Source organism: Falco rusticolus, chromosome 3, assembly GCF_015220075.1.
Source record: "Falco rusticolus isolate bFalRus1 chromosome 3, bFalRus1.pri, whole genome shotgun sequence".
Classification (NCBI taxonomy): domain Eukaryota; kingdom Metazoa; phylum Chordata; class Aves; order Falconiformes; family Falconidae; genus Falco; species Falco rusticolus.
Window position 1 is genome coordinate 68,064,774 of NC_051189.1, and position 13,526 is coordinate 68,078,299.

The 13,526-nt window shown below is 38.9% G+C and overlaps 1 protein-coding gene across 1 annotated transcript in view; it reads left to right on the top strand.

The window, feature by feature from the left end:
• Nucleotides 1-12,975, top strand: part of ZNF407 (zinc finger protein 407) — a 344,239-nt gene extending 331,264 nt beyond the window's left edge. The window contains exon 9 of the mRNA XM_037379189.1: nucleotides 10,402-12,975. Within this exon, the coding sequence (XP_037235086.1) occupies nucleotides 10,402-11,753 (1,352 nt within the window). The 3' untranslated portion in view covers nucleotides 11,754-12,975. The remainder of the gene's footprint in view (nucleotides 1-10,401) is intronic.
• Nucleotides 12,976-13,526: the final 551 nt, after the last annotated feature.

Below are 13,526 nucleotides of genomic sequence, written 5' to 3' on the forward strand. Positions count from 1 at the left end.
TGACTACAGAATCACATGCTGTGTTTCACTGAACTGTTCCAGAATAGTATGAATTTGCAGTACAAATGGTGACGACTCAGGTTAAATCATATTCTAACTACTGTGCAGTCAATTTATTCCATCTGTGAGCTTTGTCACCCTGGCACCTGGAAGTGGATGAGGTAGCTGAATTGGCTTTCCGTTACTCACCATGTCCAAACCTCTTCCCACAGTATGGTGTGAATATTCTAGTGTTCCATCAAAATCAGATTATGCTGATCCAAAAAGGAAAATAATTTTTCTCCCTCTGCAGCATTTGCATGATATGTAGCCAGAAAGTGTGCACTTAAACCTTCAATACTTCCGTGCAAGTCAGCCTTCTAATAGTTCTTGTTTCACTGTTCTGAATATTCCTTAGTCAAGATCTCTCCCTTAGAGAGGTCAAGACATAGTTCAGTTGTATCTGTACCAGAACAATGTGCAGCAGACAGGCCTTTGAATGTGCAATTAAAAATTGCTTTGGCCTGTTTTCTCCTCCTGTTTTACATTTTCATAAACTCACATGTAATTTGATGAACACTGTCATTCTTTAGATTTATTAAGTATTACAGTTCTCAAGGGACTTCTCTCTCATTGAGTGTCATTTTTGCATATTTACTTTCTCCACAAGTGCTAGTATGCAGTAGCACAACTTGAATCTTGCGTTGTTATTTTTGTATTTACTTGTGTTACATCCTGTTTTTCTTTGTAGTGATGTGAACACTTCCTCCCGACTTAGTATTAACTCCATATGCCTTCTAAAAGCTGTTGGTTTCTACCTCTAGCTATCCAACAATTTAAGCAGTTTTGTTGACAGAGTAGTATGAAAATTACTCAGATCTTGAAAGCACAGCTTGGCAGCCGAGCGGAAGGAACTCGAGTAAGGAGCTTCTGAGCACTTAGGCAGAGCTGCAGTGCCACAGTTTACTTTGCAGCTCCCATGCAGCCCTGGCACACACACCATCTTAGCAATTCCTGCATTGGTAGTGCTCAGTGATGGCTCAGAAAGCACCACCTTTAGTGTCTTCTGTCTTGTTTTATCTGCGTACAGCCTAGTGCCTTCTAACACTGGAAGTGGAAGACAGCTAATTTAAGTACTACTCTATCAGTAGGACTGAAAATATATTTCTGTCAGGAGAAGGGTCAATTTTATGAGCAGCTCTTCCTTTGAAGATATGCTGGAAACATGCTGCTTCCATCATTCACCAGAGGTGAATTATGAAAAGAAGACTTTGTGGCAAACTCGACCCTTTGAATCGGTATAAAAGTTACCCATCTCTCTAGCCTCTGCTTCCCATCCCACCTCTCAGAACCAGTATGTACCCCTGCTTCACGCTTCCCAAGTAACCCTAGCATTACTGCTAAGCCTGTGACACTGAGCTGAAAAATCAACGTCTTTTCTGACAGCTGTCACTTTGGGCATGATAAGCCTTGATGCTGCCAGCGCCTCGGGAGGAGTGAGGGGCCAGCAGGGGAAAGGTCTGCATTGTAACTGAACCACCTGTGACCAGCCCTGTTCCCTCATCCTCACAAGCCGTTGGATCCCTTGCGCTGAGACTGACTTTTAGGGTGGGAAATCTGATGTCAGAAGCTTGGGAACTGCCTTCATAATTAGTTCACCTTCATCTTATGCCATGTACTAGTTTGGGGGCAGCTGTACTGGGGGTTGATCCTATGTTGTGGTTACACATGTAAGGCTGAAGCATCTAATTGATTGTTTTTTCAAAACACAGGTTGGCGTGACCTGCAGCTTTCAGGCTAGCTGGTCATAGTGCTCCTTTCTGGCTGTAGACCTATTGCAAAAATATATAAATATTATTAGCCACTGGTGTTACATTTGATGCTATAAAAGCAAAGAAGCGGGTCTTTCTCCACTGAAAACCTGGACAAGTTAAAACCATAAAACTCCCTTCCCTTGTTTTCTTCTGAAACTGGTTGTAAATCTCTTTCTCTCACTGTACCAGCCTCTCTACTGTTTGACTAGATGTATGTCACTCCTCCAGTTTTCTTTCCTATATTCCCCAGCAGGTGAGAGACAAAAAGGAAAAAATCAACTGTATGTCAGTGTCCAGATAAAAAACTGCAAAATTAAGTTATGAAGCTTATGAACAAATTATGAACAAAATTAACTGATGTTATATTGGCCCAGCACAGCTCCTTCTTCCTGACGGTTTATTATTTCTAATCATATGAATCAGGGCTCATTTTGGTATGATTTTGATGAAGTCCATAAAAGACAGTACACTCATCTTCTCCAATGCTTTCAATAGTGAAACAGAAAATGTTTTGTTCTGATAAGATAGTGCATTAATTGCTTTACTTATTAGATATGCATTAGCTTTTGATATAACCCATCCCATAGACTCCTGACACCTCACAGGCTGAGAAGTCCTGTCCTTGAAGTTACTATAGTGCACAATGATCAGAACTTACCGCTGATGTTTTGTTAGCATTCTCTAGCAACATCTTGGCAGAGGGTGACCTCTAGTACTGTCTCTAAACATTTTCAATTTACAGACTCAAGAATTTTTGCTGTCTTTGCCTCTCATTCTTTTGAAGAGGTCAGCCCTTTATGAATTTGCCACAAGAAAGAAGTTCAAAATACCCTATATACTTAAACAGCTTAATAGGCATATAGCCACAATGAACACACAACATGCAATTCATTTTAATATTTATAGAAGAAATTAACATTGTTTTAAGTGTACACAAGCAGCTGCTGTCATTTGGCTATGAGCAGATGTTAGACCTCCGAAAGCTTCACTGATAATTAAAATACTAACAGTTAGTGTTTTACCCCAGCTGCAGGTTCTGTTTACTGTAAATTTGATTTTAATGGTGCCTCTGTGCAGTTATTGAATAGAGGTTTGTTTTCTACTATACATACAAAAGTGTCTACAATGAAGACAAATGGTTATTTCCCATAATTTACTCTGGAAAGATATGAATATACACTGTAACATAGTGAATTTATAAATGAAATACAGATATGACTATCACATTGGAAATGGTAGCTTCTGCTGTCTTAACTAACAAAAAGAACTAGGGAAACTTATCATTTCTACTTATTCCTAAGCACTCCCCCTAAAAACTGCTGTGCTTTTCAAATGGGTTGAGACTTGCCCTCAAGCAAAGAACAGGTGCTCCTTTTTACTGGCTGGGTGCATAAATCAGAATAAATAAATACAGGAAATCACAATACTCATATTCGATAGGAACGCAGAAGAATATAATTGCTGCTTGATCATTTAATAACTTGATGTTTTATTTTAGGTATCCCTTACAAGTGTCTGTTCTCTTTAGTGCATATATGTACATCAAATGTTAGGGAAGGCTAGCTACTTTCAGAATTGTTAATCCCAAGGGCCTGATTATGCAAACACAATGCATAATGCAAGCTACCATGTTTAGTCCCTTTGAGACTATTGCGGCTAACTATGGCAGTAAGCGGTACTCTTGATAAATAAATGTTTATAAGACCAGGATCTAAATGTATATATTCTTGAAAAACAAAAACTCTTGCTGAGATAGTAATGACAAAAAGGTTTTTTTGCTTTTTTTGAGAAAAAAGTTTCTGTCAGGGACTAGACCTTTCTCAGAAATCCAGATCATTTTCCTTATGAGCAGAGCTTGGGGGGTGGGGGGAGAGTGGGGGTGTCCCTGATTTTCTCATATTAGGGTTCACATTATTTTTTGCATTGTCTTATTTGTTCTGTCTGCCTAGAAAGCAGAAGTCTCCAGTTTGACCAAGCACAACAGGTACCTCTTGAAATGGGGATTCTGATTTAGAAGTGCTAAAAATGCACTTTCCAGTTCCACTACGGGTATTAAACAGAAAAAGTGCATCCATGTAGCATCAATGTCAGTTGTTCCCAAACTGGGGGCTAGAGTAGCCTTTGGAGCTGGACTGCCGAGAAATGTCCAGGCTGGCTATCCTCATCTCCAGCTGCACTGGAAGAGCCAGCTGAAATATTCCACAAATCCATTCCTAATGCTGCTTGCCCAAACAGGTAGTTGCTGCATATGCCACAGTGAGGTTTTTGCTCACATGTAGGAGTTGAGAAGACAAGCCTGCATGGTGGCAAGCAGGTAAAGAGGAGAAGCAGCCTTCAAGAAAATCGATTACTGTGCAGGTTAGGCAGTTGCAAGATCTGCACATTAACACTGTACATGTTCGCCATGATCACTGGGAGTTTCGGTATCTATATTTTTTATTTGCATACCTTCTGTAACACCGGGCTCTATAGTGTTCACTTTTGACCTTGAGTGCAGGAAAAGAGAAACTGAAATTTTTCACAGAGAAGGCCTTTTCCCAGAGGTTAATTGGACACTGGAGGGAAACTAAACCAAACAAAACAAACTGCCTAAACACCCTAACTGAATGGCTTAGCTATTTATTCTGGTGGTTGTTTTTTCTTTTGTTTCTTTTTGTTGCTGTTGTCATAGTCCTCTAAGGTGTGGGAGGTAAAAATAACAAGCAGGAAATTTTGTCTGCTTTTCAAAAGAAAAAAAAAATTACAAAAATATTGCCTTTTACATTTTAAGGAAGCTAAAAGGACATCTGCTGCTTTGTTTAAGACACCTGAAAGGTTAAACTTCATCCTTGATTCAAGCAGTTCTTAGAAGACCTTGAAGTTTCTAAACATGATTGAGTGGTTAAGGACAAAGCTGGAAGCCAAAGATGTTTTGAGTTTCAGCATTGAAACATGACATTACTGGATTTTTAACTATAAAATGAGCTACGAACATTATTTGGGAATTGGTTTTGTTGTTTAATTTTCTTTTTATGGTAATAATATACTGAAAGGAAAAAACCACTGATGCATTGGTATCTCTTGAGATTTACATACTTTGTGTCAATGGTGGATTTTTATTTTTTTTTTAATGTTTCTTAGGGAACTGGTTAAGTCCCCTATAAATGTACTTATTTGTACTGCTTTACAAATATTTGCTGCCTTTGTGGACATAATAGTTCTGACAGAACCATTTTGGCTTGCTGATCTATTTCACTTCCTGGTTTGACCCATCCTATTTTCTTTCCTTCAGCAGAAGGCGTGAATGAGCCTTCACAGCCTCTACTAAAAGTAGCTTAACTAGCTGGTTTAGAAAATGTTCTTCCATGCATTGCTTGCACATAAAAACCTTACAAATGAGAAAGAATAGTTTTCACTAAGGTTAAGGAACAGAGATCTGAAAAATGTCTTATTATTATGGCCTCCAAAAATCAAGGCGATCTCACAGTCATGACATTGTGCCACAGTTCTTAGACTGCACTTTATTAATTAGAGACCATTAAAAAAATAATTTTAAAGAAGGGGGGGGGGGGGAGGGTGTAAAGAAAAAAAGAGCAGAAACTTGGAGCTTGATCAAGGCTTAGATTATTTCTTTATGAATTTGAATGGTGAACTTACCGTACCATTAAAAATCTTGTACTGCCAAGTAAGCAATAACTTTTAAAATAAAAGAAAAGCAGTTGCTCATTGAAGTGATGCCCCAATATAAGTTGAATTTTCTATATCTTTTAAACTCCTCAGATGTTGTATTTAATTAAAGGAAAAGATGTTTCTTTGCATTCACATTACTTAATATTCATTGCATTTCAGTAGATACCAAATATCCGTATGTGTCAATAAATAACACACCTAATCACAGAAGTATGAAAAATTAAGTGTTGCTGAATAGGGTGCTGTAAATCAGGCCTCCTAGAACTTTTGCAGAAAAGGAAAAATAGCTGGTTTAAGCTTGCTGTGTAAATGCAGATCATTTCCGTCGTTGTAATAGATTATTTCATTTATGACATACTGCTTTGTCCTAAAGGTGCTCCTTGTGAAGGATGTCCTCAGCCTAGCCTCCACCACGCACAACCGCTTGCTGCAACTTTTGGGGAAGGGTTAGAATTCTAAAGAGGCTGCTGGCGGAGAGCAAAGTGGTACTTTACATATAATATTAGCCCAGACTTTCCTAACGCATTACGCATTTCTTTCTGAGACAAGTCTCCTTAATGCCATCTTTATCTGCTACACGATGCATGAAATCTACTTTCTGTTTTAGAACTGTGGCTGACCCCCGACCCCGCGAGTAGCGCCACAATGTGACCTTTCTATTGTCATCAGCTTTCATTCTCCTGAAAATTCTATGAATTTTTATTACAAGTTTTTTTAAACCAAGCTGAGGCTTCAACAAATTACTTGACACAGATGAGATGAAGTTGTTGAAGTAGTGTTAGATAAGTTTTACAGCCAGCATGTGTGCTGCTGAACAGTACAAAGCCAGTGTCCTACAATGTCATACACCAGTAACTGCTGAGCCTACTATTGGATAAATACATCATTTTATGGAACATTGATTGTTCTATAAACCCAATGGAGTATTATGCTCTATGATCAAACCATTTAGATTGTGTGTAGAGCACAGAAAATGCCATATTCAGGATGGTACTAAAAGTGCCATTTGTGTATTTTATGGATGTCATTACGGGGGAAACTTCTCTCTGTAGGCCCTGTTTACTGCAAAATTTTTTAGTCTGTAATGACATTTTTCATTCACAACGTATGCCTTCAAGAGAGGGGGCCCTTGTTTTATTTGTTTCATTCGAGTTTACTGCACAAATCCTGTACATTTTAATTAAATGTAAGCTTAACAAAAGAATAAGGTATTTATTCTGTGGGGAACAAATGATGACAGTAACAAAGGAATAAAACAGACACACAAAAGAAAGTCAGGTATTGAGTAAAAGAGAGGAGGAAAAGGTACTAAGCCCTATTTGTAGTTTGCCAGAAGCACATTAAACATCAAAGCATTTCTTTTAGCCCTATTTCGGGAGTTTGTGGTCTCTAAGAATTAAAATAACGTGCGAATATGTATTTAGTGTCTAAAAAATCCTGACATTTTCAAATAAAAAACTAACAGTCGCTCAGGACTCCAACTGATAAATAATGGCTCTGCTGAAATGACAGACTTCTTGGAAAGAAACCAATTCTGTGATCATTGCACCCCTAGATATGAAACACCTTTTTACAAATTGTCTGAATATGAGCTCTTGTATCATTATATTTTGTCATTTTAATGCCTATTTGTGTATCTTTTTAATTTGCAATGACATGCAATCAGCAACAAGTCCACTTTTCCTAATATTAATGTGGGCTTGTATTGCAGCTTATGTTTGCCGTGTCAGCCAACACCTACCCCTTCTCTTTACCCGTTTTTAAGAGGGGGGCGAAAGGCAGGCTGGATTTAGTAGGACGACATGATTTGCTGCTACATACAGTCCAATAATGTGACATGTCCCTTAAATACACAAAAATTCCTACAAATGCTGTGTTGGATAGCAGTGCGCTATTATAGAAATGCACTGTTCCAAAGCTGAAATAGCAACTAAGGCTCAAAATATGTTGCTTTCTAAATATCTTCCCTATTTGTCTTTTCGCTGCTAAAACAAAAGAAAAACAGTAAAATCTGCAATTCATATTTACCATGAAAAATCACTAAAATTGAAGCTGATGTTCCCAGTAAATTCTTGGTCATAGTCCAGTTAAAATTTAAAGTTACAGTAGATTCACATTAGTTTAAATGACACTTGAACTTCTACACAGCTCAACATTAATTCATTATAGTTGAAATGGAAGAATCTTCAGTGGGTGAATCTTTTACAATCTGATTGAGGCTGTTACATTTTATAGGAGCCATTTTTCAAAGCAGTACTGACAGCACTCGAAGTTATTAAATTGCTGAATCAAAAGATGGACCTGCAATCGCATTTATGAACTGTGATGGAATGGCTGGGGTTGCACTGAGCTGAGGTTAAGATGTTGGTGTAGTTAAGCTTCATCACACCCCTTAGTGACAGCAGTATTTACCCATGTAGTTTACTTTAATGGTCAGGAAGTGGCTTAACTCACCTCTGGATTCAAATAGATTAAGTAAGCAGTCAGAATGGCATAATTATCAGTGCTGCGAGGGATTCACTGGATAGCTCTTCACTCAGGAGACTTCCCGTTCAATCGCACAGTAAAGATCGGAGATGCATAGGTAGAGCATTTATTTGAGGAGATGAAAACAGGATGAATTTCCTTTTTCTTTCCCTTCCCCGGACCGAAGTTTCTCCTCAGTGCAGTGATGCTGTGTCCCATACATAAATTAACATGATCTTAGGGGAAAGATGTCATGATTTTGCTGAGCGCATGTGAAAATTATGATCGTAGAGTTATTTTGATTTTGAAATCCAGTAGAAAATGCATGATTTGTAGGGTTATTTTGATTTCGTGCCACATCACTGCCAGGCTCCTCTTTTATCATGTCAACAAAGCAAGATTCCTGAGAGAATTAATTACTTCTACTCTATTATAAAATGTGGAGGAGCTAAGATAATTGTCATTTTATGTTGATTTCCCCTTCCTATTTTTCTGCTCTTTGGGGGGTCTTGTGAATGTCAGTGCCTACAGAGAGCACAGGAAAAGTGGGGATAAGAACCAGTCGTACCATAGCAAGCCTCCGTCTCGCTTATGTCTGACAAAATGTACTTCAGTTGCATGTGCCATATTTATCATGCAGCATCACTCAGAAACATTCTAATGGCTTAAATTGTTAGTTTTCTTTTCCAAAGGTAACCTGCCTTGCAAACTAAGGTGGAGAAAGTTGTTTTACATCAGTTTAGACTTGTGAAGGGGACTTGCAGCCTTTCAGCTTAACAAAATTACTTCTTGTGCTTCACGGTACAGTTCTCCACCAGAAGCTTTGTGATAGAAAAACAGATAGATCGATAGATAGATAGATGCCAGCAAGAGCTCAGTCTTTTAAGCATTGGTGTTACCTTGGAATATTAACTTGATATGCACCTTTAGCATCTGAAGTTGCTAGAGGCTGCAAGATGCCACATGCTCAGTCTCAGAATAACACAGCTCTTAAGTGTGAATTTACCTTTAAGCAAATGAGTCTCTGATTTGTAAAGCCCAGTTTATTTCTCAATGGGGTCAGGGCCTGACAGCTCTATACTTTGGGTGGAAGAGCCCCCTGGGACCAGCTTTAGTATAATTTTCTTGGCCTTTTGAGTTCAACAGAGCATGTTGTTCACTAGAAGTGTCTCAGTGGCTTGGGAAGAAGTGTTAGCCTGAAATTTGACAGTAAGAGTCATTTTTTTTTTCCTTGCTTGTTTTATCCCAAACAAGCAACGGTGCTTCTATGTGTGTTAGCAATAAGATGCTACACCTGTTATTCCAGAGATGTGACTTCAGTTTGTAGAGGTGAATTTGAACAAAGAGCACGGGTGTGGGTAATCTCAGCAGCATGGATTTAATTAGCCTTGCCAACACCCATCTGGCAATAGACCCACACCTCATTCTGGGAGTGTGTCTGGGACCCACTCCTCTCCCTGTGTGCACTAGTTGTGGCCAAAGCTCACTTCCCAGCATGTGGAGGAGCTGCAGAAGTGCTTCAGGATGGCACTGCCACAGGGAGACAGCAAGTGCTAGAGCTGTTCTGCTATGGACATCCACAAAGCTGGTCACAGTGTGCTCTCTGTTATGTCTTCCCAAAAATGCTGAAGGCAACCCTGAGGCCATGCTTTGAGGATGGTGGGCATGATTTTGTGCAGCTCTAAGCACAATTTGCTTTGCTGAAGCTTTATTGATGGTGATGAGAACTGATAAGGAAAGCCTTCAGTGACCCCAAACCGGACTGAGTGGCAGAGCAAGCGGTTGGAATGTGGAGATTACAGGTATTTTAATTTGTTGATTTGTTTTATTTCATGTAGGAATAATTAAGAAGTGTAATTGAGGTTTCTCTGGATGAGGTTTTAAAGAATATCCTTCTTAGAGCAGGAAAACTACCAAGTGTTTTCTCAAGGTAACTAGGCTAGTGACTGAGCCAGTCAGGTGTGCTGGAGAAGATGCTAGGTGGGAAATGAAGGGGAAGACAATGGCATCAAAATGACAGCATGGCAATTACCTCGCCAACAAAAGCAGGGTATTAAGAAGATCAGCCACAGTTTTTCACACCCAGATATGTGTAATGTAATATACGAGCCTAAAATTCATTACTGAAGTCCTGAAATATCAACGATAGGTTCTTCTGTAAAAGATGTGTTAATGGCTTTTAACTGTATACTGTATTTATCTGGGCTTTTTTATAAAGCATATTTTAAAAAACACATTTAAATTGTTAATGGGCTGGAGAATTGTTAAACTCAGCAATTATTTCAACCTGTAAATATGTTATTTGGAAAACATGCAAATTGGTTTTGTTCGGTTGCTCATTTTATCTGTGTTTTCTGCCAGTGAAATCTAAAAATTGTCAAGGAATTTTTTTTTCCATTTAAGCTACGATTTGTTAAAGTAATGAACTGATATTTGCCATGGTACCATGTTAACACCATGTTTTATCTTGTAGGCATCGTGTCTAAGTCCTATGAGTGCCGACTGAAGGGGCAAGGAGCAACCTTCGTGGAAACTACAAGTCCTTTTACTGCAGCAGCATTGGAAGAGGTTTCTCCAGTTAAAGAGAAGGCCTTTCGGGGCAGCAGGAGACAGACACAGTCACCTGAAGAAGTTCAGCAACTTATTATTATTCAAGGATACGATGGCGACTTTGCAATTGATGCTTCTGTGGAAGAAACCGCAGCAGCGACCCTTCATACTCTAGCAATGGCTGGTCAGATGGCCAGGGTGGTCCATATTACAGAAGATGGGCAAGTCATAGCTACAAATCAAAATGGCTCGCACGTGAGTAGTATGGTCCCAGGGCAGATACTTACCGAGCAGTTAGCAGGTGGTGCAACACAGGTGGTAGTGGTGGAAGGAACAGGAACTGATATGGAGGAAGCCGTTCAAATAGACGCAGTTCCTGACTCCAGTAGCACTGTACTGCAGCAGATAATGCGGCAAGAAATTTTAGATGCGTCTGAAGCTACAGTCCATCCTCCAGACTCCTCCTCAGCCTTAGATGCCCTGCTCTGTGCTGTGACAGAGCTGGGTGAAGTGGAAAACAAATCTGGACTCCATGACAGAGGCAGGTCTAGTCACAAAGATTTCTTGCAAATGCCAAACCCAGAGATGCCCAGCATTCCCACTGATACAGAGGGACAAGAAATACAAATGTTCCATGAAGTTCAAGAGACTCAGGAAGATACCAAACCTATGGAAGTAGTGACGCGGGTCATGCACCCATCAGCTATAATTGCATCTCAGGAGAGAGCTCAGGCTGCCTTCAAGAAAATGGTCCAAGGAGTATTACAGTTTGCTGTATGTGATACGGCTGCAGCTGACCAGCTGATGAAAGAAGGTGTCACTCAAGTCATTGTAAATGAGGAAGGGACTGTGCATATGGTAGCTAGAGAAGGCTCTCAGATAATTATGCAGGAAGCTGGTAGCCATGCGCTCAGTGTCCAGAGCGAGCACATGGATTTAGTGGAGTCGAATGGGGAAATATCACAGATTATTGTCACAGAAGAATTAGCTCAAGCCATGGTTCAGGGTTCTGATGATGACTTCTCTGAAGGTGCAACCCACTACATTGTCACAGAATTGCCACCAGACATGCAGGATGAGCCTGGTGTGTACTCGCACGCTGTGATAGAGACAGACAGGTCTCAAGAGATTTTGCAGGCTGGTACTGCTATAAAAGCAGAACCTGTATCCCCTGATAGAGCAGAAGAACGATTAACACGCATGGTCATTTATACAGGGGGTGGCTCACAAATAATTCAAGACCAGAGAGATGATAATGAAGTACAAGAAGCATGAAGAGCTTCATCTCCTAAGCTTGATGCAGGGCAAAGCTGGCAATTATCAGATCCAAGGAGTCACGGTACTCCTGGAACATTTTCTGTAAAACCTTCTCAATACAACACCCTCCTAGCCAGGTAACAAATACACAGCCTGCGGGAGGTGAAGCTACTAGGAGGAGTTCACTGAACAGGATAGTACAATCTTGTTACTATAACTCTAAGAATTATTATTTGGGATTATTATAAAACAAGCATATTGGAGTACAAAACAGGATAAAAAGTGCCACCCCCTGCCCCCCTAAGGTATTCTTTTGTTCACTGCTTTCTTTGTTGGTTTGTTGGGGTTTTTTAATGTTGTTTTATCTCAGGGTAATTCCCTGCCTTCTGTCATTTTTGTCTAACATAATCACAGGAGTAAAATAATTCCACTTACATGTGCAGTTTGAGAACAGATAAATAAGCAAAAAATATAAAACCCACATGACAAAGTGAACAGGTAAGCTTACATACTGTAATCAATGCCCTTCTTCATTTTAAAGAAGAACAGGTGACATTTTGCTTTCTACAATCTTACTTTAAAATATCCCTGGCTAAAAATATGTCATCAAAATAAGTATCTTTTTGCATCTAAACTCAGATTTTTTCATAGTACCTTACTCTTTCATAGGATCATGTAGAACTTTCCCTAAAGAAGTGCTCAAAAAAGCTACACCAGAAAATTCTTGATTATATATGATCAGGAAGAAGAACTTGATGCCTGTAACTTCTGCTTAATTTTAGATGAGAGTCCTACATAAGAAATACACATTTTAAAAAAAAATCGTCACTGTCAGTGTTTTGCTTTTCTTATAAATAGTCCTTCATATAAATACCATTTTGCAGTTCATTTTGTGAGAGACTTCTGAAATGTTATGGGGGTTTGTAAAGAAAATTCTGACATTGACATTAACAAGTAGAAAAAAAAAAAAAAGGTGACCTTGTATTTCTTGCTTAGTCCAGAATGTCAGTTATTTACTTGTGGATATACTGCAATTGTTCAATGCAAGTTCATGTTGAAAAGATTTGTTTCATGATACAACTGCTTTTGTTTCTTTAAAAAAAATTGTAAAATATAAACTGGTGAGGTTTGGGGATTATTTTTTTTTGTCTTTCAAATAAAATGTTAGCATTAAAATGAAGCATCATGATTTTTAATATTAAGCAATAAAAAGAACTGGCATTCAGTAGGAGCAAACAAATGCTATCTGTTATGTCTGCATTTTCTCTTTTCCTTTCTCTAGCTGGCTAGATAGATAAAGATAAAAGAATCTAATTTCTGAAGTGTGCCTCATGCATGCTTAATATAATTGTGTAAGTGTTTAGGGTATAAGCCATGCTGACTCTAGAGATAACTGGGTTTCCTATCATGTTAAATATCTTAAAATTCTCAACTGTAAGAAAGTTGGGGTGAGGTAAAACAATAGTTCCTTCCTGAAGCAACTGCTTAAAAATGTATTTTCTGATAGAGCTGCTGAGAAAAGGTGCTTCATTCTGGGGCTATAAGATCCTGCTGTCTTTTCATCTCCTTTTATTATTATTTTTTAAATTTTATTATTTTCCAGGAATTAAGGTTGTGTCTTTGTCAAACCCCCAAAAAAGTAAATTTCAAGTTAGACAGCGAGATTCATAATTAGCTGAGTTTGACTTGCTCATCTTTCTTAAAAGTGACAGGCTGTTCACTTACTCTTAAATACTGTCTTCAGCAAACAGTGACAGGATCAAGTCCCGTTTGTTATCAGGAAAAAGGTGA